This window comes from Vanellus vanellus, assembly GCF_965231255.1.
Source record: "Vanellus vanellus genome assembly, chromosome: 2".
Taxonomy (NCBI): Eukaryota; Metazoa; Chordata; class Aves; order Charadriiformes; family Charadriidae; genus Vanellus; species Vanellus vanellus.
In genome coordinates this window covers 59,740,552-59,768,039 of record NC_138906.1, presented here as the reverse complement: position 1 = coordinate 59,768,039, position 27,488 = coordinate 59,740,552, and the positions used below count along the sequence as shown (strand labels likewise).

Sequence of the window (27,488 nt, the reverse complement as noted above, 5' to 3'; positions counted from 1 at the left end):
CTTGCTCTCGGTGCTCCGCTGCACAGGGAGAGAAAGTTTTGCAGGTTGAATGGCAGCAGTAGAGGCCTCCCGAAACAGCTTATGCTGCGCTTGTTTGCGAGGCTGCGTAAATCACCAGTAATGTGAGGTGCTGATTCCTTCATGTGCTGTGAAGACTGAAGGAAAAAACAAGGCTTGAGTAATCAACAGAAGTTAATTGCTTTACACACTAGAACTTTGCACACTTGAGAGAGCAAGTGTGGAGTATGGGACTTTCACATGCCTACTGATACAGCAAGCCCTTGCGGGGACAGACAGGACAGGAGCAGATTTGCCTTTACCCCAGATTGCTATGTTACACCACAGACAGCTACTAAAAAGCTGACATAATGCAAAGGTCACCAGAGATCTTGAAGACTAGGAACAACCCAGATTTTTTGGATGCCCTGTGAGATTTAGGAAACAACAGCAAAACCGAAGGGAAAAACCTTCAGCTATTAAAAATACCCACAAGAAAGCCTTCAGTTAAACCTAACCCATATAAAGTCTCCAGAAGGGACCCCTTGCATGCGACAAGTCAGCTCTCCAAACAACAGTGAGAGCAAGCTCGATAAGCTGTTCGGAGCTGACAAAACCTTCCTAAGGCAAATGTTCTACAGAAAACTTTTTTGTGCTGGTCACAGCTCACGTCCTGCTTTGTCTGGTTATCCTGCCAGAAGCATAAATGAACTCATAAGAATAACAGGAGGATTAGGTTAAGCTTATTTTTAAAACGTTTCCCACAAATTCGTCTCATTTGCCTGCTTATAAACACCCTCGTTCATCTCTGCTGTGTGTCTAATTAGGCAGGATATACTGCAGGTGGCTTAAAATAGGAGCTGAAATATAGTAGCTTTGCAGTTATGCATGTTAAAGGAAAGGTAATTAAAATTTCATGCTATGCGATGTAAACTGATCATCTCAGGGGCCTGAAAGGGATTTCTCCACCATATATGACATGGCACAGTTGGCCAGCTACAGTATGGGTGGGTTTCCTCTTCCTTGCAACACTTATTAGCCTCTGCCCAAGGCAGAATATGAGATCCAATGGGTTGGTTTCTTGAATTATTTATTCACAGAAATAGACATATTACCATTAGCTAAGCATCTCTGGATTTTATTTAAAATCAATACTGCAATAAAGTTTAAAACAAAAATCTAAAATTAAATTAAAACAAACTATCAAAGAAAGCACTGCTGTGAACATGTCTTAGAGGTTAATTAAAATGAGATCGAACAGAGGTCTTGGATTTTGTAGCAGCCGTAGTTAAAATTCCACGGTACCTGACAGAGACATAGGGTGGTTTCCTCTGATGATACTGACAATTTTTCTGAATAGCATCTCTCCAAAAAATGGGATTTATTTTCGCAGCTAAAAAGAATACTTCAGTGTAGCAAGTATTTTTGCTTTGGGAATGGATCAAGTTGCACCAAATGGCAAGTGGAGTCTTTTAAAACATTTCCACAAGGGAGAATATCACTCTGCTTTTCTACCAGTTCCTCCCCACACCTGCTCTCCTCTTCTTTTTAAAAATCATGCATTGTATTATTATATTATTGTATTACTATATTACTGAAACATCAGGGGTGTTTTCCAGAAAGGGAAAGGGCCCTTTCCAAAAATACTTATTAGTGTATGCAACAGGGATGTGCCTGTATTTTGGCATGATAGTCCTAGGGCACACTCATGTTTACTGTGAAATAGTGGCATTTTAAGATTGCAACTTTAATAAGGATATTTGAGATGGGGAACCTTGTATTAAAGAAGTTATGCCTAGGGCATGTTTAAAAGCCTATCAGATAAGCTTTGAAAAATGTGAGGGACAACAGACCTAGAGCTTGCAGACTTTTCTACAAACTTCTTACAGCCAAGAAGAAAGAACCATGAGTGAACTCAAGTTAGTGAAACACAGAAAGGATCTATCAGTTGCCTGTGGCCAGACAAATTAGGTCTTCTGCCTTGAAAAGCCACCTCTTAGATTTCCCCTAGAAAAAAAGTGGCAAGCAGACCAGATCTGGAAGCCCTGATATGATATGTTTCACTTTGTCTACTCCGTAAAGAACAGACCCACTGCCTCTGAACCAGCTTTCTTAGATTGTCTGTGGTATAGTGAATGGTGGGAAAGTTAACCAAGGATTACTAACTGATGCAAGAGATCAGCGTAATAAACTTGCATGGTACAGGAACAGTCACAATGATGAAAACCTGTTGCTCACATACAGCAAAATTCCCATTGACTTCAACGGATCACGATTTTATCCCATGACTCAAAGGAACTGTGGCAAAACAAACAAAACCACCCTATCAAGCCTCTCTTAAAGGTAATCCGGGAACAACAAGTTCTGAGAATGCAGTCCCTATTGAGAAGCAAGAAGGGCAGTTATGGTACCATGCTTTTCTGTTAGATGTCTCCCCCTCTCCTCCCTTCCCCATAGTTCCTACCAGCCTTGAGGATCATTTTTGTCTCAGTCAAACTGATCTTACATTTTCGCATAGTCTCATACCTGTCAGACACTGGGCAATGAGGAAGACAGTATTGGTTATGAAACACCTGACTTGAATTTCATTGAGCCAGGTAATAAACCAGAAAGAGATGAAGTTTTACTAGGCAGAAGCAGGTTTTTGTAATAAGTCTCTGTATACCTGCACACGTGATAATCACAAATGGAGTTCCTTCCTGGAAAAGAGAGAAAAGAAGCCTCATATTGCCCTTGCAGCCACTAGGAAATAACATCACATTCCCTGTAAAAGGACAGTGTCAGGTAGGGTTGTGATCATGTAATTAGGTAAGCAAAACAAACACATTCCAGACATGCCATCCTTTGAAGGAAAGGAAACTTCCCTGGGTTTTAATCACAGAGTAGTAAGCTGCTTCATCTGGTTTTCCTATAAAAAAAAAATCCTTGTTAAAAAAAAAAAAAAATCATTAACTTTCCATATAGGGAAGCACAAAGTGGGTCATCGGGGAAGCATGCGCTTCTCAGATGGAAGCAAGCCACGGATGGTCCCAGGTGAATGGTGTCTGTCCAACACCACGGTCTTGTCAGATTTTGGAGCCCTCTCCACCCTCTTCCCCTCCATTCCCAATACCTCAACAGGAAAGGAGACATCTGTGAATCCTCTGGCACTGCTTCAATGTTTTACAGCTGTAATAACCACCGATATGAAGAGAAGAATGTTTTCTAGCCCCAAATTCCTGAGGTACATTTCTAAACAGACACAAGTGGATGGGGCTTGGTTATGTGAAAAATACCCGGTCAGGGGTAGGGGCGTGGGGGAAAGATGAAGAGGAATTATGATCTGCAGATAATTGAGCTCAGCTTGGCTTCAGATTTATCTTTTCTGACCACTCAACCTATTTGTCCAAATCCAAACTTCTAATCCTTAAATCTAAACAATATTTTTTTGGCAGCTTGTGCTCGCTCTTGGCTTTATCAGATGAAAAATACTTCAGGCAGGAGGCTTAAAACAGAGGTGATCTATAGACATATATATATGTGGCATTTTTTGCAGTACTCCTTAGCATCAACATATAGGTAGCAAAGGTTGATGCTTGCTGCTAAAAATCCCAAAGTGCATCTAACACTTGCAAGTCCATTTTCTCCGATTTGTTAGCACTGTAAGTCACAGTGCCTCCTACCTGGACTTCAGTGAGTTCATTGCGGCCTTACATAAGATGCACAGGCTGACATTTAGAAGTGGTTTGGGGAATAATGACTATTCATACAGGGGCATGAAGTAAAGGTAGCAGGTAGCCCGGCCAGATATGTGTGGAGAATATGTTCCCAAGCACCAGTGCTCTCGTAAGGGTTGGGAACACCGGCTCTCCCAGTGCCTACACATTTAGGCTCAGTCCTTTGCACATTTCTCCAATGCAGATCTGCAAAGGATCACCTTATATAAGTAGAATAGTATAAAGCAGAGTATTTCTCTACAGAAAGCTTGAATTATTAAGCACTTAATAATGCAAGCAACTAAAGCTCCAGTGGTAACTTCAAATAGATGGAAGACTCAAAGATGCTGAACAGAGCATCTCAAGAACAGAACTCAAGACTGGAAAATGGAGCAACTAGCTCATAGGAAACTCCTGGTGCAGATTTGCTTAAAAAAAAATACAATTATTATTTCAAATATTTTTAAATTCTTTTCTAACCACAAGCTCCCTGGCTCGTACAGCTGCTTAGTGACAATTTGCCCAAGAAGCAGAGTAAATTGTTTCATCCTGAGCTCCTCTCTGCCTCAGGGCCAACTTTAGGCAGGCGGTCTGACAGGCGTAGGAACATCCCTATGTTAGCACAAGGGCAAATAGGAGCAACAGGCCCTGCTCTGTGTTGGGTCTGCAAGTGGACTGACCATGGCTTTGTGCTGTCAGTCATTTTTTCCAGCCAACATCCCTAACTTATCTTGAAGGACAGAACAGGCCAGCTCTGCCCTAGGGCATGTGGAGAGACAGATGTGGAGGCTGCTGCAGGAGCAGAAGCTGGGGCAGGAGCCACCCTGGTGAGCAGTCAGAGCTACAGCTGCCCTTCAGTTATACCACAGACAAGCCCTGGAGCAGCCCGGTCTCAGCTGGAGCAGCACAGGCAACTGCTGTGCCCACATGCACAGCCAAGACCAGAAAACCTTGTGGGGAGAATTTTGCAATACGCACCCTTGGCAGCACACAGAGGGCTCCAGAGGTCCCAGTTCCAGCCATTCCTTTAACACTTGAAACGGGCTTTTCTGAAGTCATTCTTCAGCCTACATTTCTTTTGCACCATCCTGCTGAGTGAACATAGGGGCATAACCACATGAATTTTACAGCTGTAGGACATCATTGTTAACAAGGGAAAAAAACCTTCAAACCTTCTGCTTCAAAGCCACAAACTCTTGATGCCCGACTTTTAAATAGAGCTTGTAATTAACTTAGCGATGCTATGGCTCACATGCTCTCTGCAGCCACTCATGGCATATCTGTCAAACTTAATAACAAGCAGCTGATGGACTACACAGCATTGCAATTTATACTCTAACTCTAAACAATAATATTTTCTCTAGTTAAGTGGAAATTTTTAGAAAAAATGCAAGACTGCAGTAGTTAACTGCATAAAGTTAATTGTTTAACAGAAATAGAAATTCATTAACTGATTAACTGAAAGCTAAGATGGAGTAATGTCAGCACAGTCAGAAGCAACATTTAAGACAAGAATTGCAATAAAGTAGATTTGCAATTTCTGAATGTATTTGATTAACAGATTCAAACAAATGAGGCTATGTTAATTACTGCTTGCCATAAAGTACTGAATATGATGAAATTCAAGTGTTTAAGAGGAAAACATACCTCTTAGGACAATTACAAAAGAGAGAAGAATAATTATTTGGTATGCTGTTGTCTGTTAAAAATGTAACAATAATAACAATAGCAACAATAACAAAAAATATATAATAATAATAGGAAGAGTAATAATAATAAAAAGACTTTTCTCAAGAATTAGAAGCACAAATTTTCCAATCTCAAATGGGGAAATTTACTGCATGACAAAAGCAAGACATTGAATATTTTCCCAAAATTACAGCAGTAGTGAGAGTCTTAAGCAATGTCTAACTAGTCATTTATGAACTCAGCTGCTGTGTAGGTGTATTAGAGATGGGCGATGTACTGATATCATATTGATGCGATGCTCCAAATCCATTGGTGATACCAAACTATTAAAAAAACCTACTAGAAAGCCATGGATCTTATAAGATCAGGTGTTACTAGGAGTATTAATGCCAAGCCTTCCATTATGATACCTCCTGCAGCCCAACCTGTCCCTGTATTGAGTAGCGTTGCTGTGCCTCTCACTGTGGTCCACACACCCCTGTTTGGGGCTGGCTGCTCCTGTGCCTCCCAAGGAGGGTCCCGAGAGGTATCAGCCACGGCCAAGCAAAGGGGCATGGGGGCACACCGGGGACCTGCCTCCCACGCCATGGTGCTCCCTGGTCTCACAGGGACTGCAGTCACCTCCAGGCCCCTGCTCCATCACAGCCCAAAGACACACAATCCATGGAGTAGCACGTGGTGAGCACAGAAAGCCCTCTTCTCCTTCCTCAAGTCACCTAAGCTCCCCAAAATTTCATCCAAGAGCTTAAATAGTACCATAATAGTTCTTGATAATGTGATAGAGCTTTTCTGGCAACCACAGCATGAGAAATTCAGATGGTATCACCTATTTTTAGTGCTGCTTATAGTCAAGAGCAGCTTCAGGAATCTGAGTGCAAGCTTTAGGGCATACAAGGCCAAAGTATCCTCTGTAAAAACCTGCTACTGAGTAACCTTGGTAACTTTTTCTTTTTTTGGCAAGGAGTAATCCAGGATGCTTAGCCATATTAAAATATCAAAATAGACAAGTGGCAGTGGTGATAACTGTCACTGCTAATCTCTTCTTCACCCAGGCTTTACCAAAATATCCTGGAAATTCATAATTGTTTCACTGCTTAATGAACTTGCCTCCATAAAGTTCAACCCTAAGTGTTATTTTTAGAGTATTACTCATGAGTACTGAACAACCAGCAATGCATTAAAGACAAACAAAAAATACCAACCCAAAACTAAACAAAACAAACCGCAATTAAAAGCTCATAAAACGCGTCTAGTTACAAAACAAAGAATTAAAAAAGTGGTGTAAAATTAGATGCTAAGATTGTTAGTTTGCAGTCTGGACTATTTCAAAATCCTTTCTTGTGTGCTTATATTGTGCTTTTTTCTGCCATCCACTTTGCAGAGATACACAAGTCACCAAAGTCACAACATCAAAAAAAGGGTTAAGGGAAAGGTGCACAACCATTTCTCCTAAGGTCTCACAGATCTATCAAGGTCAAGCTCAAGAGTCAGCTGTTCTTCACCCCACAACCACGCAGCTAGAATTCTACTCTTTAAAACATTAACCATATCCTTTTCACCTAACAATCATGACAATCTTGCTGTATATGTTTTTTGGATTGCTAACAAAAGGAGGAACTACAGCTGTAAAAAGAATGAGACTTATAATGAATTTGAGACGTCTTCACAGAAATCTCCTCAGTAACACAATGTCAGACAAATGTTTGCAATGCATTGTTCGCTGCCTTTTTTGGTATTTGGAGAAAACACACCCTAATTCGTAATGTTCCTGCTGAGTTTATTTCTATTTCTGAGAATTCTTATTAACAGCAGGTCACTACCAGAGCAGCATAATGAAAACGAGGCAGTGTTGATAATATAGGCGAGAATGACCAAGAAAGGTTAACTCTTGAGAATGCAGTATTTCAAATGGAAAAATTCCATAATATGTAATGTTGGAAAATAAAAACTGAGAAGCTATTCAATTCAAAGAGCAGATGGATAGAAAAATGAAAGAACCTGACCCTACCATTCTGCCTCTTCATTTCTCTTACTGCTAGGAGCTTGTTTATAGTCAGAAAAGCAGAATTGGAAACATTTTAGGTAAACCTAGCCTGAAATTAGAGAACATTGACTAAATATGCTTTTCTAAAAGATCTCAGTAAAAAGCTCTAAATGTTAATTTAATTTTCTTTTAATGGTAATTTAAATTTTCTGTAAAAGTACATCACCAGCAATGGGTTCTTTGGAAAAAAAATTAATGAAAAATGCAAATTTCTCAGGTACTCATATTTATACTTACACACACACACACATATTTATATATGTAAAGATTTATGTTAGAAAGGTTCCCAGAAATTTCTTGAATGTGTGTCTCATAATCATTATCTACTTGCGGGAATTTTGTAGTATGAAAAATGGCCATGGTCATTGAATAAATTGCTTGCTACAACTTTGTTAGTTTCTAACAAGAAGTAGCTTTCTACTACATAGCTTTATTTGATTTTAATGTATATATTATCCTTGATTCCTGTATTGGGAGCTGAGCATTCTAAGAGCTGGCAACATCTAAATGGAAGCAAACGAACACCTACTTCTGATAGAATATGATGGTCATTTCAACATAAAGTTTCCTTAGGGGAAAAGTAGACTTTTCTACAAAAGGACATAATCACATTAAATACTTGCTTGGTTTCATTGTTTTTATCAGACAAATAGAAGACATAATTTTAAAGGAACAGAAATGCTCTACAATAATTCTTGTGTGCAAGCATGTAGAGATATTTTTTTTCTGGCTGCTGTAGCCAAAATATAAATCATTTTCTGCTGTGGTGTCAGGAAGTGTATTGCACTAAATTAATCACGAGCTACTTTAAAAAAGGGACAAAAAATCCACTGCAAAATGAAACAAATCTCTCTGTGCCTGTTTTCCATTTGCATTGTCATCACTTACCTTCAGAGGACGATGGAAGTGAGATGGGAATGTTGCTGAAATGCATTCAACAGACCCTGTGTGTGTGCGTGTGCATGTATGTGTGTGTGTGTGTGTGTTAGCATCTCTAGTGCTCTCTGCTGTGCCTCCAGCCATTGGAAAAGATAAAGTATTATAACCTGCACACAATATAATCTTCACTCTTTGCCAGACTCCTAGCACGGGGATACACTCCAGCAAACTAAATGCAGAAAAGCACATAGACTACAAGTCAAGCTGAGTATCTTCTTCTAGCATATCCCAGTCCCAGACGTACTCTGCTGGGGTAGATAAAAGTCTTTCTGTCTCATTATAAAAGAAAAGGAAAGGCAATTCATAAGGGAAATGGAGTCATTGTAGAAAGCTTTTCCTAATAAGCCCCATAGTTCAGCAGATGTGCACAAGTGGGGGAAGCTGGGAGCATAGAGATCAGGCAGCCATCCGCCATCATACAACTGTGACTAGGCTTGCTTTTATCTTTTATGTCAGGCAATCAAAAGAAAAGCTAATTTTATTTACTGAGTAAGGGGCAAATAAACTCATGCCAATTAAAGAACAGAAATGATGTCTCTGTGGTTTAGACTGGAAGCATTTTAAAGATAAAAATACTTGACTAATTCACTCAGACAGGGCTTCTAGATCCTCGTCTGTCTTCCTTTGCTCCCAGGGCAGGATGGGCATGCACTGAACTTTTTGTTAACTCTCTCCTTTCAAACTCTCGACCCAGAAACTAGACAATCCGAGGATAATATTTAATATCTCTGCTTTAATAAAGTAATTTTCAAAACACTCCCTGGGAAGACACACTTCTCTGGACCACAATTAAAGTCAGCCTCAACTCTACAGCTGACTTTGAAATCAGAAAGACCTTACCAAAATGTTTTGAAGTCTCTTCCCCCACTCTCCTCAGTCCCAAAAAGTACTTTTTCTCTAGGTGATCACAAACCTGCCTGCCCTTATCCCTGTTGGCTGCTTGGGTCTTTTTTAGCTCAGGACCATCTTCCTCTGATTCCTGACTCAGAAAAATTCATCATAATGTAACTCTAGGCCTGTATATTAATTCTTAGCAAAAGCAGCTCAAAGCATGTGCTCAAACATTACTGAAATTGGGCCAACTGTGGTTTTTCTCCTCACACAGTAACTTACTATATCCCTCTGCAGCAAGTCACACTTACCGGTAAAATGTGGTATAATCCACTGTTGAATGACAGCTCTGAAACTCCCACGCTTTGAGTTTCTGGCATTCCCGGTGAGCTCGGAGTTTCACCCTGACCGTCCCATGACAGAGCTCCGGCACAGGTTTTCTCTGTGGGCGGCTGCAGAACTCATTGGACTCCACACGCCAGGATTCGGCAAAGTTATCCACATCAAACTTAAAATTCCCATCCCCCCCAATCAGGTCATCTCGCTTGTGCCCGTTGTAATTGCCACACAGACCACAGAGTTTGCCTTTCAGATGCGGCGCAGCCATGACTTCCACAAAACTGTCTCCATCCCATGAGATTTCCAAGCCTAATAAAGAGATGACACAAAAACATGCACACACACACAAAAAAAAAAAAAAAAAGAGAGAAGAAGAAATTGAGGATAACAAACTGTGCCTTATGTTTGTGAAACAGTGTTCCTGGGAACCTAAACAAAGCCATTGGCTTCCTTCTGATAATGTTACATTTCTATATGCCTCCCAGTAGTAAGTGCCTCTGGCAAGTGTGGTGTTTCTTAAATCACAGTCAATTACAATACACTGATGCCCATCTCTGTTTTGTTTTGTTCATCCTTGATAATGAGTGGGGTTATCCTAAAAAGTCTGGAGCCAAGGCAGAGCTACTCTCAGCATTGAAAGAGAGCTCTTGCAAAATTCTGCAAATTTAATTTGTTAGGGCAAATTTCTAGCTGATTTTTCAGTGGGCTGAGAAATTCAGCCATTGTCACTCATTGCACAGGTCATAGAATCATAGAATCATCTAGGTTGAAAGGGACCTTCAAGATCATAGAGTCCAACCATCAACCTAACACTGCCAAAACCACCACTAAACCATGTATCTAAGCACCATGTCTACCCGTCTTTTAAATACCTCCAGGGATGGTGATTCAACCACTTCCCTCGGCAGCCTGGTCCAATGTTTGATAATCCTTTCAGTGAATAATTTTTTCCTAATATCGATCCTGAACATACCTTGAAACAACTTGAGGCCATTTCCTCTATCACTTGTTACTTGGGAGAAGACACCGACACCCACCTCTTTACAGCCTCCTTTCAGGTAGTCGTAGAGAGCCATAAGGTCTCCCCTCAGCCTCCTTTTCTCCATGCTAAACAACCCCAATTCCCTCAGCTGCACCTCATAAGATTTGTGCTCTAGACCCCCAGGCAGCTTTGTTGCTCTTCTCTGGAAATGCTCCAGAATCTCAATGTCTTTCTTGTAGTGAGGAGCCCGAAACTGAACAGAGTACTCGAGGTGGGGCTTCACCAGTGCCAAGTACAGCAGGACAATCACTTCCCTAGTCCTGCTGGCCACACTATTCCTGATACAGGCCAGGATGCTGTTGGCCTTATTGGCCACCTGGGCACACTGCTGGCACATATTCAGCCAGATGTCTACCAATTCCTGCATATTCTTTTCCACCAGGCAGCTTTCCAACCACTCTTCCCCAAGCCTGTAATGCTGCATGGGGTTGTTGTGACTCAAGTGCAGGACCCGGCACTTGGTCATGGGCATACAAAGATGTCCATGCACCATGAGACTCCACTAGCGACCACCTTATGGAAAACATCCTTTTCTTGCCTGCAAAGCTGACACTGATCACTCTTTTCGGTGAACACAACTGTTCCAATACAAGTACCTTATTTTGTGTGGATAAAGAGAGTTAAAAAGATGATCACAAAAAGATGTCAGACAGGGAAAACTGTTGTAAGAAGGCATTCTGAACTGGATTCAAACTGTTCATTCAAAAGGTGTTAATTACCAACCTTTTGAAGTCGTCTTTGTAAGTCAGCAACACTGAAGAATGATGGTAAACATCTAACTTTCATTTAGTGGCTGGGATGTAAGTGCTCTGCTACATTCTGTTTTACAGTGAGGTTTTGCACTTCTAGTACGTCAGAATCAAAATTGCTTTCTGTGGGTGAAATCCATTTTATCTGGCTGTACCCACCCAAAAGCTAGGTGTCTAGCATAAGCCAGCTGCCCGGGCCCTCTCTTTCATGGAGAGAAATACACAGCTCTAGGTCACAACATGGGTGTCTAACGCAGATGGAATAAACTACCTTCTGAATGCCTTTCTGTCCAGTGATACTGTAGAGGGCACAGAGATCAGGTGGAGACTAAACTTCTAGTTTTTACCTGGGTGATTGTAAATTAAATGAAATCCACCCTTTGAGGAGCAAACATGTATTTCATAAGGGAAAGCAATTTTGGTATCATATGGGATAAAAGCAACACCAAAAAATTACTGCTGCTTAACTTTTACCCAAAAATGGCCTTTCTTTTAAGTATTTCCAATGTCTGATGAATGCTACTACTTCACATCTCTGCATTAACTCTGCATCTGAAGGTGACAAATCATTTTGCTGATGTTAATTTATTCCCATAACATACCTGTGTGCAGCAGTTAGTTAAGGATAAACACAGAAACCTGCTTTTAAATAGGATAATCCAGATTTTACCCTCTTCTCCCTGCCTGGCCAAGAATACCAAACAGCATAACTCTGCGGTGCTGGACTAGGGCTTCACTCCAGCTTTTTACATTTGCTGTGTGGGCTGGCTTAGCACCACCCTTTCCTCTTGTAAATCAGTGCTTGTCACTATGTGATCCAAATCCTGCCCTATCCTCATGTAAGTAATTAACATACCAGTGACTCAGTTCAAAGCTGGAACACTTCCTTTAGCAACACATCCCATTGTCTCCTATGATAATTCGTACCCGCTCCACAGAGAAACAGGGTGAGGCTCAAATGGTACTTATGGCTATAGAAGGGGTCCTTTGCCATCGGTACATACTGTCCTGGGGCTTGTGTGGTTTACACCATGTCACCAAGAGTTTGGGCAACAATTTCCTCAGCAAGGTTGTGCAGATAATTCTGTGTCACCACACACTAGCCTATTGCATCATGTTTTCTTATCACTATAGGTTAGCAATGACACCACAAATAGGTCCTGAGCTGACTATGCCTGAAAGCAGTTTCAAATTATCTAATAAACCCAGCACAGATAGGGCCACTGTGTCCTCCTCCAAAGGCACTTTACACCCAGCCAACAGAGAAATTGTGCAAGACTACAATTGTTAACAAGGCCAGCACAGTGGCAAGGAGGAAAGCTGCCTTTTAAGCTGCTTCATACATTATCATTGCTGGACAAATTCAAATTCCAGCTGTCTTTGCTTCTGACAACACCAAACAAAATAAAACACAGCTTGATTTACAGACACCAGATTAATACTGCTGTGCTGGCATTTAGAAAAACCTTGCCATTAACTTATAAACTAAGTTTTTTTCAGACTTGAGACTCATATAAACTTTCTCAAAGCTTGAAGCATCAAGATCCAAATTCTCAGACAGTTCTCTTCAGAAAATAACTCTGGTTTTCAAGGCGGTGTTCAACTTCTTCCCCAAACAAACTCCCTCAAGAAGCTGCTGACTTTAAGCAGAGTCACAAAAGACTGACTAGTGATTCTATTTTAATTTTCCTTTTACAACTTTTTTTCTCAAGCCAAGACTTACTGAATTTCAGTGAAACTACTCACATTCATTATGAAAAGTTAACTCCAAAATTATCCTGAATATTTGTGTGTCCTTTGTGAGAGTTAAGTTAATCTACTTGTTACACGTTGCTCTGTGAACTCTAGGTATGCAGGCAAGAATAACAAAATTATGACTTTTCATCTCAGCATATAAAAATGCAACTTTATAAATCTAGAGATACCTGTTTTGATTACTGGATTTGATTCAAGAGACTCATAGTTTAAGTCACAGTTTAACATCCACAAAAGGATGTACTTTGCTTTAGCTGGGTACTGTTTAATTACACTACATTCTGCTGTAATTGCTCAGATGGAAGGGTAATTTCTAGCTTTGATGAACAGCCTAAAGGTTTCTGTCCATAATGGAGCTTATTACCTTTTGGGGTAATGAGGAAGGCTATTTACTCCTATACATGATAATTTTGTTGGAGCCTGATCACACTGTGCAGTGTCTGCCCTTTTGTTTGTTCACAAGGAGAAAAATCAGTTGGATTTTGTAAACCAACAAGAGCTGTGACAGATAGGATTATGCTATGGAGAAATGTTTGAAATGGTGTCCTGGGCAGACAGAAATTGTTTGGAAGAGTTTCTTGGTGCCTTTACTCCCCTTTCTTTCCCCTCAAAATGGATGAGTTTCCCATTCACTTGGACAAGGATCAGAATCCAAGAGATGTGAAGCCAAAGGACGCAGCATCTGTCCCATCTGGGGATGTGCAGAAAAGGAATATTCTCTGAGTTACATTTTAGGGTTTTCCAATTTTCTCCTTTCTTTGAAGAATGCCTAACCAACTCGTTACGTGATTTCTTAACTTGGCACACTATGTGCTCTACTGCATTTAAAAAAAAAATTCCTTCTGGATTTATGCACATCAGTCACTGAGTTCCCCATGCTGGGAACTCCCATCAATTGTTCTGCATGATTTTTCATGGTAAAGGCATCCTCGAGAACTGGCAGATCACTATTCCCCAAAGATCTAGTGCCAAAGTGGTACAGAACACCCCAGCAAAGCAGCGTTGTGCAAAAGATCAGCACAGAAAAAACAACAAAAATGCTCCTGCACTAAAGGGATAGATAAGTAACAACAGTGCTGTGACCCTCTGCTCTCTCGTCTTTTTAACACACAGATTTTAGACAAGGACTCAACACCATCCCAACCACGCGCATGACGAAGTACCTGCAAGTGCAGGGTGCCAGAATTGCTGCTGCATGGCATCCAGGGTTACAGCTGGTGAGGAATTTAGCAACAAAACAGGTTTTCACTGGAAAATGCCAATTCATCAGAACTGAAATTCTTCAGGGAGACATATCGGATTCAATGAACTTCCAACACAGCACAGGCAAAGCTCCAAGCTGGTTTCCTGCCGGCTCGCCTGGTGGGCTGCCTGGAAGCCTGGACTTTCAGGGTATGCAACTCCAGGACAGCCCTGCCATGCAGATTGCCCTGTAGCCAGGGACCACAAGGCTTCCTGAAGCTTTGGGCTCCCCTGTTCTATCCAGGGCTCAGCTCCCAGCTCTGCAAAAGGAAAACCAAAAGCTGTGGGAACGCTGGCTGAGCTGTAAGCACCAGACCCTGCACTTCCCAGCCCAATTTTACTTTTCATTTTGCTTCTAGAGCAGTGGTTTTGCTTATTATTCATTACTTCCTCCATCCCCCTCTTTTTTCAGCCTACACTGGGAAAGCATATATTTTTTAAAAAATCCGTGTTTCATTCTGAAACAGAGAAAATTCTCAATTCCCCCTCAGCACTCAGAATTTCCTGTGGAACAAAAAGTTTATCTTTAAACTAGTTCTACTCAGCACATTCCTCCTCTCTACAGCCTCTCTGCTGCTTCTCCTGTCCCAGCAAAATGGAGCCATGCCGTTCTGCTGCTTTCCAGGCCTTATGTGCTGAGGAAAGCAGGACTTGGCCCATTGTGCTGCATTCAGCAAGAGAAACCTGATCCTGCTCCGTTAAGAGGAGGAATTATTTAGGCTATAATTTGCAGTGATTACACACTGTTTGGTATGTTGTCATATGCCATGTTTGCACTCCCTCTGCCAACACATGGACAAGGATGTGTGTAGTCATTTATTAAGCTTGCACCAGAGACAAATGGAATAGCAGCAGGATTAGCTGTCATTCATCTTCGACTGAAAACCTTTCCTTGGCCTGTGGTTGGCTAATGAAATCCACATCGCCAGTATTCATAGCGTTCAGCTGGCTGCAAAGAGAAACCCTCAAGATGCTTTTAATTAGAAGTTGTGAATAATGGTCAACTTGTGTGCATTTTACAGACAGCCACAAAAATCTGCATTGCCACTTTGAGGAATGAGCCCAGAGCTGGGATCCACATTATGCAGACTTACATTTCCAGGGGCTATACGAACAGGTGTCTAAATTCTCAGCTCAACAGTGGGTGCTAGTGTCTCCCTTGAAAAAAAATTATGCTAGATAATGAGTATGACTATGTGTCACGCCTGTGACCATATCACTTCATAAGAAAGACTGGTTTCACTGCTTTCACATGGCATTTAACTGAAGCAACAGTAAATAGTATTCTCACTGAAACAGTGCTTCACTGTGTAAGCGAAATCTCTCAGGGCTATAGTAGTACCTAACACATGCTAATGAGAAAGTTTTAAACTTCCCTTCAGTATTTATCTATGCAAGGATACTATAGCTTCAGAACAGTTTATCAAAACAATTGTAAGTCTTCTGGTTTAGCATTTTGACAATTAATGTATTTTCTAGGACTCAAGAGACCTGACAGTCTGCTCTCTCCCTTCCCTGTTTCTACAAATAAGGTACCAGATTTTTTTAAGTTTCTGATTTCCTTTTGCTTTTGGTGCTGTGGGCTCTCTGTTTCTTGAAGACAAACTCTTACTTAAGCACAGAGCAAGCCCAACAAGACAACACTGAACAGCAAATTAGGCCTTGGTTTTAAAACCAGGACCTCCATTTCACTCGGTAGCCCCACTGAAATGTTTCCATAATTTGGCAACTTAAACTCATTCCCACCATTAGTAACTATAATTTTATATAATTGCTGACTTAGACTGTAAGGCATGTTGCTGCACCTGGGAAAAAAACTGAATGTTATGTTTAAAAACTGATCTCCTCTCTGTTGTTAACTATAAGCATCAAACAATGACCCTGCATAAGACACTTGCAAATTACTGGAAGAGAAAATCATGGCTCATTCATCTATGCAGGCAGTAAACTGTCAGCTGCAGTATGAAACAGAGCTTAGCAAATGTTCTGCAAAGACTTCAAAGTCACAGTTGGGATCTCTGTCTGCTTGTGGGCTGCAGGGATTTTGAAAGCACTTTGGGTTCCTCAGATGTCTAAAGAGTTATAACTACATTTATTACCGCGATCATGCTTTTTTGCTAACTGCTGTGCATGTTGCACTTGAGGAGTTCTTCAGGGGGAAGACACACACACATGCACACTTGCCCTACCTGCTTTGGTTGTCACTTTCAGCAAATAACCATCCAAATCGATCTGAAATTGTGGTGTCTCGAAAGGTAGTGAGATGCGGGTCCCATTCCACTTCACTGTGAGGTGCTGCTGGAGGCTGATAGTGCTTCTGCCCAACACAAGGTCCACTGACTTTGTCCAGGAGAAAGAACGGGTCCGACGGGCATCGTTTTTTACCAGCACCTGGAAGGGCGAGGCAGAGGAGGAGCAGTCTTTCGTCAAAACGTACTGACATGTTCCCTGAAAGTTAAATGTCCGTCCATCAAAAGTGTTGTAGTGAGGGTCTCCAAATACAGTGCAAACTCCAGGCTCTGCAGGTGAGTGAGAAACAAAAGCACCATATCAGAATCAAACAAAATTTGAAAAAAACAGTTGATAAGAACTTAGAGGATGCTGCTCTCACCTAACCTATATCTGCCCTACAGGGCAGATCTGGCTGACGCCTACCAGAAATATATATTTTTGAGAAAGAGAAGCTTCATGGCTTTTGTAGAAGTCTTTCCCAAAGCCAGTGGGAACTAAATGCCAATCGATCCCTGGGGCAGCACAGGAAGGCTAACCTGTAGCTAGGATCCAAAGACACATCTTCCAACATATGTGTTTGTCCCTTAAACATAATGTACCACTTGAACAGTTTAGGTTATTACAATGCCTGTGAAATTCTTCAAATTATTTCATTTCCAGAAAATACAAGCCCCACTCATGATATCAGAGCAGGCAGAGCCCTGGGCTTGCAGAGCCAACACGTCTATGGAGATGTGTGATGGGCGCCTTCCTACCTAGCTTCAGCTTTCCAAACATGAAATGTCTAGTCTAAGCAATTCATCCAGTCTCCCTCTCACTGTCAGAGAGAAACAGATGTGACTAGAAAGTCTTTCATCTCATCAGTTCTAGACACCTCTTTTAATACGTGGGGAATTACTCTCTGGAGGAGCCTGTCTCTCTGCTGCTGGCTCTGGGAGTGCAAACAAGTATCTAAGGCTACAGACGTTCCTCTCAGACAGTTAAATTCCCCTGGGATGAACTCCCACCTTTAAGTTGTGTTGTGGGAGCAAAGCCTAATCCACTAACAGAAGCAGAATTCAAAACATCACATGTATATTTTTGAGGATAATTTTCATGTCCCCAGTTAGGCAGGGGTGATCCCCTGAAATTAAAAGCCCTCAGACCACTTCACTGGGACCTGATTCTGCCCATATTTTACCTAGACACACTTATAAATATTTTACATTTATCAACTAGGTATATCTATGTTTTTTCCCCAAATTACCTCTAGAACCAGCATCTTTATTTAGTGTTACAAGCTATCATACGTTGTCTATACACAACTGATTTGCAGTTGTTGATATCATGCAACCAACTAAAAGCCACTAGTACATGAACAACATGACACAATGACTATCTAAGGGCATTGTATCTCTACCAATCATTTGCGTCATTACAAACTGAGGGAGAAATCTTATTGATGTTTGCAGCCATACACTGGTCAGAGAAGCTGCAGCTCATAGGCAGAACGTTTCCCCACTCATGTCAATGATGCTGAGTTACCCTGCAGTTACCCAGCATTTGATTGAATAGCCTTGCAATTGAAGAGAGTAGCAAATTTATTTGCATTGCAGCCTTCTGGTATAACAATAGGTCCTAACCACATCTCATTGCTGCTCTTCCTGGAAGAAGTAGTCTCAAGGCAGAGAAATGCACACTGCTACTGCCAGCTGGATACCCATGGGCTGAAACTGCTTTTGAAAGATGATGCCTGGTTTAGGGGGAGGGCTTGGAGCACAAACAAAATTTGACTCAGTAATCAGAAAGCTGTGAACAGCATCAATCACAAAAAAAACCCAAAAAACAACCAACCAAGAAACAAACCCACCAATAAAGGAGGGGAGAGTAACAGGGAATACAATTTATTAACTGAAAAAAAATTATCCAATAATGGCTCCCCTGAAAAAGCAGCTAAAAAAAGGCAAATTCAAACCTACAAAAAAGAAAGAGACATGGATGTTATGAAGAAGAGGCAGGGAATTCCTTTAGTGGAGTGCAATGCAGCTCTGACTATGCAATATACTTTTCTCAGCAGGGCTTTTCAGCCTAGGCAGAGTGCTATGCTAAGGCAGCTATAATGTTCCTGGCGTGTTTCTAGATGTAGTTAAAAAGCATCCAAGGATACTTACATGGAAACACAGCAAATGGGGCTGAAGGGGACCTCAGGAGACATTACCTTTTCCTTCTCCATCTGTAATGCAGAATCACCTGTGCCTATGTTATTCCTGACAGACGTTTATCTAACCTGCTCTTAAAGAGCAGTAGTAACAGCAACTCCACAGCTGCGTCCAGCAACCTGTTGCAGCGCTCATCTGTCCTTACTGCGAGTAAGGTCTTTCTAAAGTCTAACCTCAGTCTCCCACACCACATAGTGAAGTGTCATCACAGACCCAGCACCTGGGAGATTTGTACTTACCCCTAACTTGCCACATGCATGCTGCTTTAGCTAAGCCACTAACTAGTCTTGGCATCATTATTATGCCTTTTTATTATGTCTGGCAATTAGGGACCAAAAGTTCCGATTTCTCAAGGACATCCTGTTGACAGCTCCATTAGAAGTCAAAATGAACCACATTTGATCAACACCTCTGGAAATCAGGCCCAAAGGACTTTAAGCAGAGCCTGAAAACCAAGACACTTCGATAAGAGAGTGCTTTTAAAAATACACACTTCTGTGAGTCTCATTTTCCTCACTGATGCCAGTGAGGCTATCAAGAACTGTTTTCCAAAGTCCATAAAAAGATTAATTGATTCTCAATAAATCAGCAGGAACCATATAGTTTTTGATCACCAACATAACTTTTACCAATGGGAAAAAAATCCATAGATTTTATATGGAAACCAGCTGACTTTACCATTACTAAATCATACCAACTTGTTTCTGAATTCCTTATGTACTCATGTAATCATCTGCATAATGAATATTAAGATACATTTTATTACCTGATCAGATTCTATTTCATTTTTTCAGGCTTTAATTTTTCTTTAAACATACTGACAACTTTTATGAAAACAAGGAAACTATCAACAAAAACATCAGCCCAAACATCAGTGAAGACTTCAGAGGATATCTGGTTTTTGGCTGCATTTCTAGAGGCCAAGAATGTGGAGATGTTATACATGTTATTACCTAACATATCAGGAGGGGGAGGCTGGTTCTTCACCTAACTAAGTGGCTAAGAGGCAAGACATGAGAGGAACAAACATAATTTAGAGATGTGCAAGTAAAATTGATAGTACCAATGGGATCCAAAGGAAATATTTATTTTTAATTTCTAATGTGTTATGCAGAGTAATGTTGGTTTATGTTATGTTACATCGTGTCACATCATATGTCAACTTGATACAGTGCAGTTAAAATAAAAAAGAATGTATTTTGGACTGGATAGCTGGATGTCTGATCCAAATTTCACTGTTTTCTTTAATAACCAAGGAAACGGGGGAGGGAAAATCTACCTAAAACCAGCCTGAATAATTGATTCTCTGATATCACTGCATAAAACATTCTTGAAAGGTTTGCTAAAATTGTGGGTTTAAAAAAAAATCTACACCCTGCAAGAGTGTGTGTGACAACTCAGGCACTGCCAGTAGGAAGAACTGATTGGCCTAGAAATAAACCTTAAATACTGGGTGTAACAAGACTGCAAAAGACAGGCAACATGAAAAGAGTTCCTGCCATTTTTAGGTTTTGGGTTGCTGTTTATTTCCTTTTGGGAGAGTTTCAATCACATCATGTTTTACCGTTTGCTGCTTTTTTCTCTTTCGCCTTTTTTTTTTTTTCCCCCCTTCTGAAACAAAGCAGTCTTTCTGCTTGGCTGTTTTTGAAATCTATTGGAAGCACCAGTTCTCTAGTTAGGATCATGTGTGACTTGCTCCTCTCTTGGGACATAACAGATGGAGAGGTGTTGCTGCATCACCAAAACTACGTTCTCAACGTTGGAGTATGAATTTTGATAGCTTGTGCTAACAAGGCACGGGTGAAGAACCTTCCCTTTTTTTCCTACAGTAAACAGTTCCCAGCTTATTGCGGACACTCCTTGTCTCTATGAGCTGTAAGAGCAATTATATACGATACTTCCCCCTAAGACTTTGCCAACCTCCAACTATTTTCAGCTTAGGGACTTTCTGAGCTAGACATGGTTTCTCTTTATTTAGTAACCTTTGATATACTTCTTTTGTGTGAATTTTTCCAGTCTCCCCTTGAACCCAAAAATGTTTTTAGCATCCACAACATCCTTGGGCAAGGTGCATGAAGAACCACTTCCCCTTGCTTGTTTTGAACCTCATGATCTTTGATGTCTTCTTTTGCTCATCTACAGGCAAATATATCTACTCCCTCTCTGTCCCTGAAAAACACAGGCTTTTCAAAGGAGGGGCCCAGAGCTATGTTCAGAAGGCTGTGATTTTCAAAGTGCCTTAGACACTCAACTCTGATTAAACATTATTGGGAGCTGGCTGCAAACACCTCTAAACCTCTTATGGAAATCCTGCATTTAGGTTCCCAAATCAGCATTCAAAACTTCTGGCTTTTGTAAAAGCTTCTGGGAGCTCAGCAGTTTTCCCATTTGTTTTTTAAGCAACTAAATATGGACTTCACACTTTTACATTTGACAATCTTAAAATACATGAGTGATTCATGCAGTTTTCTCAGCTCCCACCTAAGGCTCTACAGCTTGCTTGCAAACTAATAATAATAGTATTTAGGTGCTAAAGTGAATACTATAGAACTCTTGGCAAACTTTCCTTGCATTTACAAATCATGTTCCCAATTCAAATGAAATATTGACTTTCATTAGAGAAGTTAACGGGAAAGGTAACTGTGGGCAAGGAGCACCATTTTTGCAAACAAATTTATCTGTATGAAAAAGGAAGCTGAAAAAGCAACAGCAAGGAAAAGAACATTTTAGCATTCCCCGAGTTTTAACATATTCTAAGGGGGGGGGCGGGGGGGGGGGGGGGAGAGATTATTAAATGACTACCTGTTTTGGTCAATACGGACAGATAAAAGTCTGAAATACAACTCATTTCTAGTAAGTAGTATGCCGAGTAAAGGTAAGAACCACTTATTGAAATAAGTGGTTGCCAAAAAGTACTTTTCTGCCTTCCACCCAATGCCCCCACCCCTGTAGACAGTATTTAGCCTTTCTAGAAAGGCGAGATATATATACTGCTTGGTGGAGGCCAGACAGACAGTCAGCACACACATCCTGACCAGCCGGAGAGCATGAGCGTATTGGCTGGGCAATTAGCACACTTGTAGCTCCAGAGCAGCCACAGGATATATTGTCTCTAGCTGGGTTTATTATTTGTTGGGATATAAAGGAAATGGGACACAAATCCATAGGAAACCAGGCTCTGTTAGCTCTGGTGCTCATGGAATAGCTTGTTTTATTTTTTCAGGAGATCAGAGCAGTCAATTGAAGTCCAAGATGTCCAGATGTCTGGTCACACTCTTCTGGGCTTGTAGCTAGTTAAGAGTGGCCAAGAAAAATATACTTTAAATTATAACTAAAATTGGTTTGGACACTTTCTAAGTAAGAAGAGGGAGGAAAAAATACAAGTTTACCAGTTAAGGGTGTTCTGGTTGCACATCTATAATTCAAAAAGATCTCAGCTTTTTAAAAATAAAATGAAACTTTGAATGCAATTAGCCCATGTGCTGAATTAAGCCCTAAATCAAACAGAACACATTATTAACTTTTGCAAACTAGCTACAGAACACGCATAATAGAATTTCATTAGCTTTTCTGTAAAAAATGCATAGCCATAGAGTACTTTCCTCATAACTGCTGCATAGTGCAGCTTGATATAATACACATTACAAGGTGTGGTGTCAAAAACTCCACAGGAGTCTTTATGGTCTATTTCATAAATAAAATAGCTATTCCAATTTGTCCAAATACATATTTATACAGTAAACCATCATGGCTGAATTGGCTGAGGAGGTAAATCATGAACAGCATTCCAGTATGAATAAGCAGTTGCAGTCTTCTTGAGGTATTTATCCATGGCAAGGAAATAACACAAGAAACAGGACGAGCAAGGACCTATGTGGTCCTTCACTCCCACTCCCTGCTCTCATAGGTACCTACAATGCATAACTCCACATTTTTTATTCTTTTTTCTTTCTTCCTTCGAAGAGTCAGCAGTTTTTTCAATATTTCTATAGAAACACGTAAAAAGGAGGCAGGACCAGGTGAAAGTACCAACCTTTTACTCCTAAGGCTGGGTCCAAATGCCTTGGAGTTTGCTTTAGCTTCATTGGTAATTTTGTCAATTAAAAAAGCTGCAGAATGATTTGTGATGAACAAAATGTTCTGCCCCAAAACAGGCCTTCACTGCAAAATTAATTATATATATACTTCTAGACCTAGATGACTGCAGTCCACTTTGAAAAAACCTCATCCATAAAGCCTCACAATGAGTTGGGTAAGACTGTGTTATGATTACTGATCATGATATCTCGACATGGTTGCAATAGGAAGCTTTCATACTGCATGCTTTAATTTCAGTAAGGCCTATCAATTCTTCTTTGTCAAGAACAAAGATTTAACCTCCACTGCAAATTCCCATCTTTGTCTGGAGTTGAGAGTAGCATACTAATGTTATTTGAACTCAGGTTTAGTGTTTTCTTTTTTTAATATGAAAATGACCTTGGTCTAACATAGGATTACTAATTTATGGAATTGACGTCAGTGGTGATTTTTCTAAATCAAGCCCAAAAGAGTACATTTCATTACATTTTTACAGCAGGATAAACTAAACTGTTGAATTTTCCACTGGTATGACCACTGTGTTTAATTAGTGATAACTGTACACCAGCCATGGAGCTTAAACAGCAACATGCCAAAACTAACCATAGTTAACTTCAGCAAGAGTAGACAAAGGAGACTCTCCAGCCCTTTAGGAGACGAGGTACTTTTTCTCTCTGTAACAAACTCCTTTGAAAAATAATCCTTTGATTTTTTTTTTCAGTTTAAAGTGTATCCTTTAACAACGTGACTGTTTTTGACCCACTTCATAGAAATTGGCTGCATTTAAACTGTACTCAAAGCTCTCCTGTGTACAGTATGTTCTTGTACCTCCTATGTCGTTTTTACTTTGGAAAATTAATATCTGCTGGACCGCCAGAAATATCTGGTGTGTTAATATGTGGAGAGAGAATCTACATGAGTGGGTGGGTGAGGGAAAGGGCTCTGCATGTACATCTTATCTCATCAGATATTGCTGAATTAGCAAATTTTCTAATTACTATCTGAGATAGTGATCATCACTGAAATCCTCATGATTTTGCCTTTTGCCCGTCCTATGTCGTGATGAGATTTACAGTGCTTCTGATGCAAAGGTAGAATTAGTTCCTTGTAAATGGCAACTGTTAAAATAATAATGGCTACCACTATTGTGTGACAGTTGATATTTAAGGTCTTTGATTACGTTACCTGATAAAAGCTGGGAACGGCCTTTAATCATAAAAGCTTAGAATCAGCTCAGCATCATGTCTCCTCCAAATACTAAATGGGTCCATAGTGAGACACCTCTCCAAAAAAAGGACACCCCTTTTTCACGTGCAATAGAGGAGCATGTCACGGGGGGACAGTGCAACGAGCCTCCCAGCCTCACATACAGTCAATGCAATGCAGATGGGCCCCATAAGAAGAGGCTAAGGGAATAAGGTTGTTTATCTTGAAAGCTTCGGGGAGACCTAAGAGTAGTCTGCCAGTACTTAGAAGGAGGTTACTGGGAAGATGGAGCCAGGCTCTTTACAGAGCTGCATGGCAGGAGGACAAGCAATAATGGTCTGCCCTGAATTTCACATGTTATAGTCATGACCATTCCCTTTTATATCATTGAGAAGTTCTGACTTTTTAGGTAACGCAGTTCCTAGATGAGTTACTTTTACTTTGAAGAAATCTATTTTTTGCCTCCTTCTCCCATGAAACAATTATCACAAGTCATCATTGTCTGGCAGCATTTCTGAAGGAGTCACTGTACTGTCTTCTTTTTAACCCCTTAAAGCAGAGGGTCTCCAGTGATTTGGGGGAATGGCTGGCCCCATTATTTTCCTCCCTCTCTCATGTTACAAAAGAACATATGAGAAAAGTTGAATGGGACTGAAACATAAGAACAGAGGTAAGATAGAGATCGATAAATTCATGACACTAACAATATGTCATGTTTGAGCAGAAGTCTATGCAAATTTCTTATCCCTTGAAATTGAGCTAACATGAAATCAACTGCTGGTCAGTCGAATCCTCTTTCACTTCTTCCTCTGCTCAGTATTATTTCAAGTATTTCTGAGGTTGCCACTTGTATTTAATTTCAGTTTGATACAGAAGACTTGAAAACTAGAATTATTTTATCACAAGTTACATGTTTCAAAATAATTGAGCTGTAGAGTGGAAAAACAGGTATTTAGCATAAGGAATGTGTGCAATCCAAGAGCACCCAGAATTGAGTTGATCAGCAAAACCAATTTGCTTTTAGACAAAAGAATAGGAAACACTCTCCTTAAAAACCTGCTCCTTCTTTCAGAAGCCTTCCTATAAATCATAAAACCCCATTCCAGCAGTCTGTCCCTATATGGTAAAATACTTAAACGTCCTGAAGGAAATACGCCATATCCCATTAACTTCAGTTAAGACAGGTCTCCCTGTTGACTTGAATCAGACAAGCTTAAAGATAAGTATTTGTGTAAGTGCTTTGCTGACTAGCAGAGAACACAAGTGATATCATAAAATGATCATTCCTGAAATGAAGAGTAAAGGGATAAAAAGGTGATGGTTGAGCTAAACATCATACAGATAGAAGGATACCTTTCTATTGTACTTTCCACTGCTGCCCCAGACTATGTTTCAGATTTCTGCACACCTTTTTTTAACTCTCACAAATCTTCTGCAAAGGTGGTGGACTATATATACACATAGCCAGGCTGTTATTTACAGATATAAAAGCTACACAGTCCTAAAAGTTACAACTCTACTCATTTGTTTATTTTATTACCTACAAATTTCACAGGCCAACTATATTCTTCAAGAAGCAGCACCTCAGATTTGACAAAAACAGTGTCATTTGGAAAAAAAAAAAATAATACCCAGGCGTTTTATTTTAAATTTACAGATTTATAGGAGGCAAAATCTGTGGTCAGCAATAATCACCTGCCCTTTAGCCATCTCTAAAAAAGAAGGCAGAAAAGCAAACATACTTCTACTATATTTATTTTCTCTGAAAGAGTAAAAAAGAATTTAAAGAATGTGAAGAAAGAACTTACTTTCAGTGCAAATAGGACAGCATCCTTTTCTGTTCAGGATTTTACCCTAATTGGGAGAAAGACAGGCCGATTTAATGAAAGAGTTTTTGGACCAATGACTGTGTTATGTTGTAAGGCTGGATAAGCCTTTGAAAATAGTTCAAGTTGTGTTTGAACTCAATGCCCTGGTTACAGCTTCAAATATCAGGTGCTAAAAACAGACAGAACTATTCAAAGAGCTTCCTGGCAGTCTTGTAAGAAATGAAATACTAAAAGGGTTCTCTGTTACCACTTTTCTCTTTAGAGAGAGTGTGAGAGAATTTTGGACTCATGTATTCAGGGATATCTAAAGCAGACTAGTCATTGGGTTAACAAGATCGCTCCTACCTCCCAAAATACATACAATACTTTTCCTATGCACACCCTTTTTTAGTCGCCACAAAGAGGCAATCTCCTGAACACCCGCGCTCCCCCCAAATCATTCATTTTTGCTACAAAAATGAAGGAAGGAAGGAGGCACTGGCAGAGATCTAGTTTGGCCAGATTTCTTTCATGGCTAAATCTTGTGGTATCTCTCACCAAATCATATTACCTATCATGGACCAATCTCCCCAGTGAAGTAAATGGGCATGCATCCAAGGGGGTGCAACATCTAAAAACAAACAAAAGGTTCGAGTCTTTATTTACCACTCTGCCCAGGTCAATTTTATTTATGGTTGTGTCTTATACAAGGCTAGCTAAAAGTAGAAGGCATTCCTCTGTGTACATACATTTATGGTCCTTTTCAGTCTTCATCGAATTAAAAGATGTTCAATTTAATTTTACTTAAATTCCCTAAAGCTAACCGTCAAGCTAGAGGATAAACCTGGAAAATTTCAGACTGAACAATGTGTTTTTCCAAGCAAAAGCTGGCATGGGTTATAACAGAACTTATGGTGATACTGGAGCTCACTAGCATTCCCATACAGGGAAAGAAGAGGCATATGGAGCTGTGCTGCTCCCCAGCACCGACCCTTTGCTCCAACAGTAATTGAATAGAAAGTCCCTTTTGTGGGACCACTGCTCCTGTTCCCCACCAAGCAGGTGAGCAAGAGGCAGACAGCAAGAGCAAGAAAACGGAGCTGTGCTATTTTGCCCACTCAACATACTCATCAGTGCAGAGGAGCTCATGAAAACAGACAAGAAATAGGTGGCAGGTCTATGCAGAGAGCAGGGAAGTGGGCACAGGCAGCAAGGCCTATTGCTGTCTGCCTTGCTTTCTGCCTACAGCACTGCCAAGCTTTGACAATGGGCATGGGGAGAAATGAACTCCAAGTATCCACTGGCAGACTGGAATGGAGCATGCTCTGTCCTGCTTATGCTTGATGTACCCATATGGCATGAATGAGAGCTTGGTGATGAGTGCGCTTGGGCTTATCATCCACAGGGCATAAAAGTTAAGTGCAAGCTTATCTTTGAACGTACAACTGCATGTGAACTGACTTGAGGCACATCTGGACATGAGAAAAGGGCTGGATCATAGTTCCACTGGCAGTGTGGGCAATGCTTAGACATTTGTGTGACTACCAGGCCCCAGAGCAAAGAGAATAGCTAATGACCAGGCTGCAAGAGGGAGACCTTCCAAGCACGTGCTAGGCCAAAACCCCTTAAAGGAGGAACTGTTGAA

At 40.6% G+C, this 27,488-nt stretch overlaps 1 protein-coding gene across 1 annotated transcript in view; it reads right to left on the bottom strand.

Moving 5' to 3' along the window:
* BMPER (BMP binding endothelial regulator) overlaps positions 1-27,488 on the bottom strand; it is a gene marked incomplete at its 5' end in the record, with an annotated part of 146,425 nt that overhangs the window by 33,341 nt on the left and 85,596 nt on the right. The window contains 3 exons of the mRNA XM_082479218.1: positions 9,507-9,843; positions 16,512-16,841; positions 25,844-25,889. Coding sequence (XP_082335344.1) covers positions 9,507-9,843; positions 16,512-16,841; positions 25,844-25,889 — 713 coding nt within the window. The remainder of the gene's footprint in view (positions 1-9,506; positions 9,844-16,511; positions 16,842-25,843; positions 25,890-27,488) is intronic.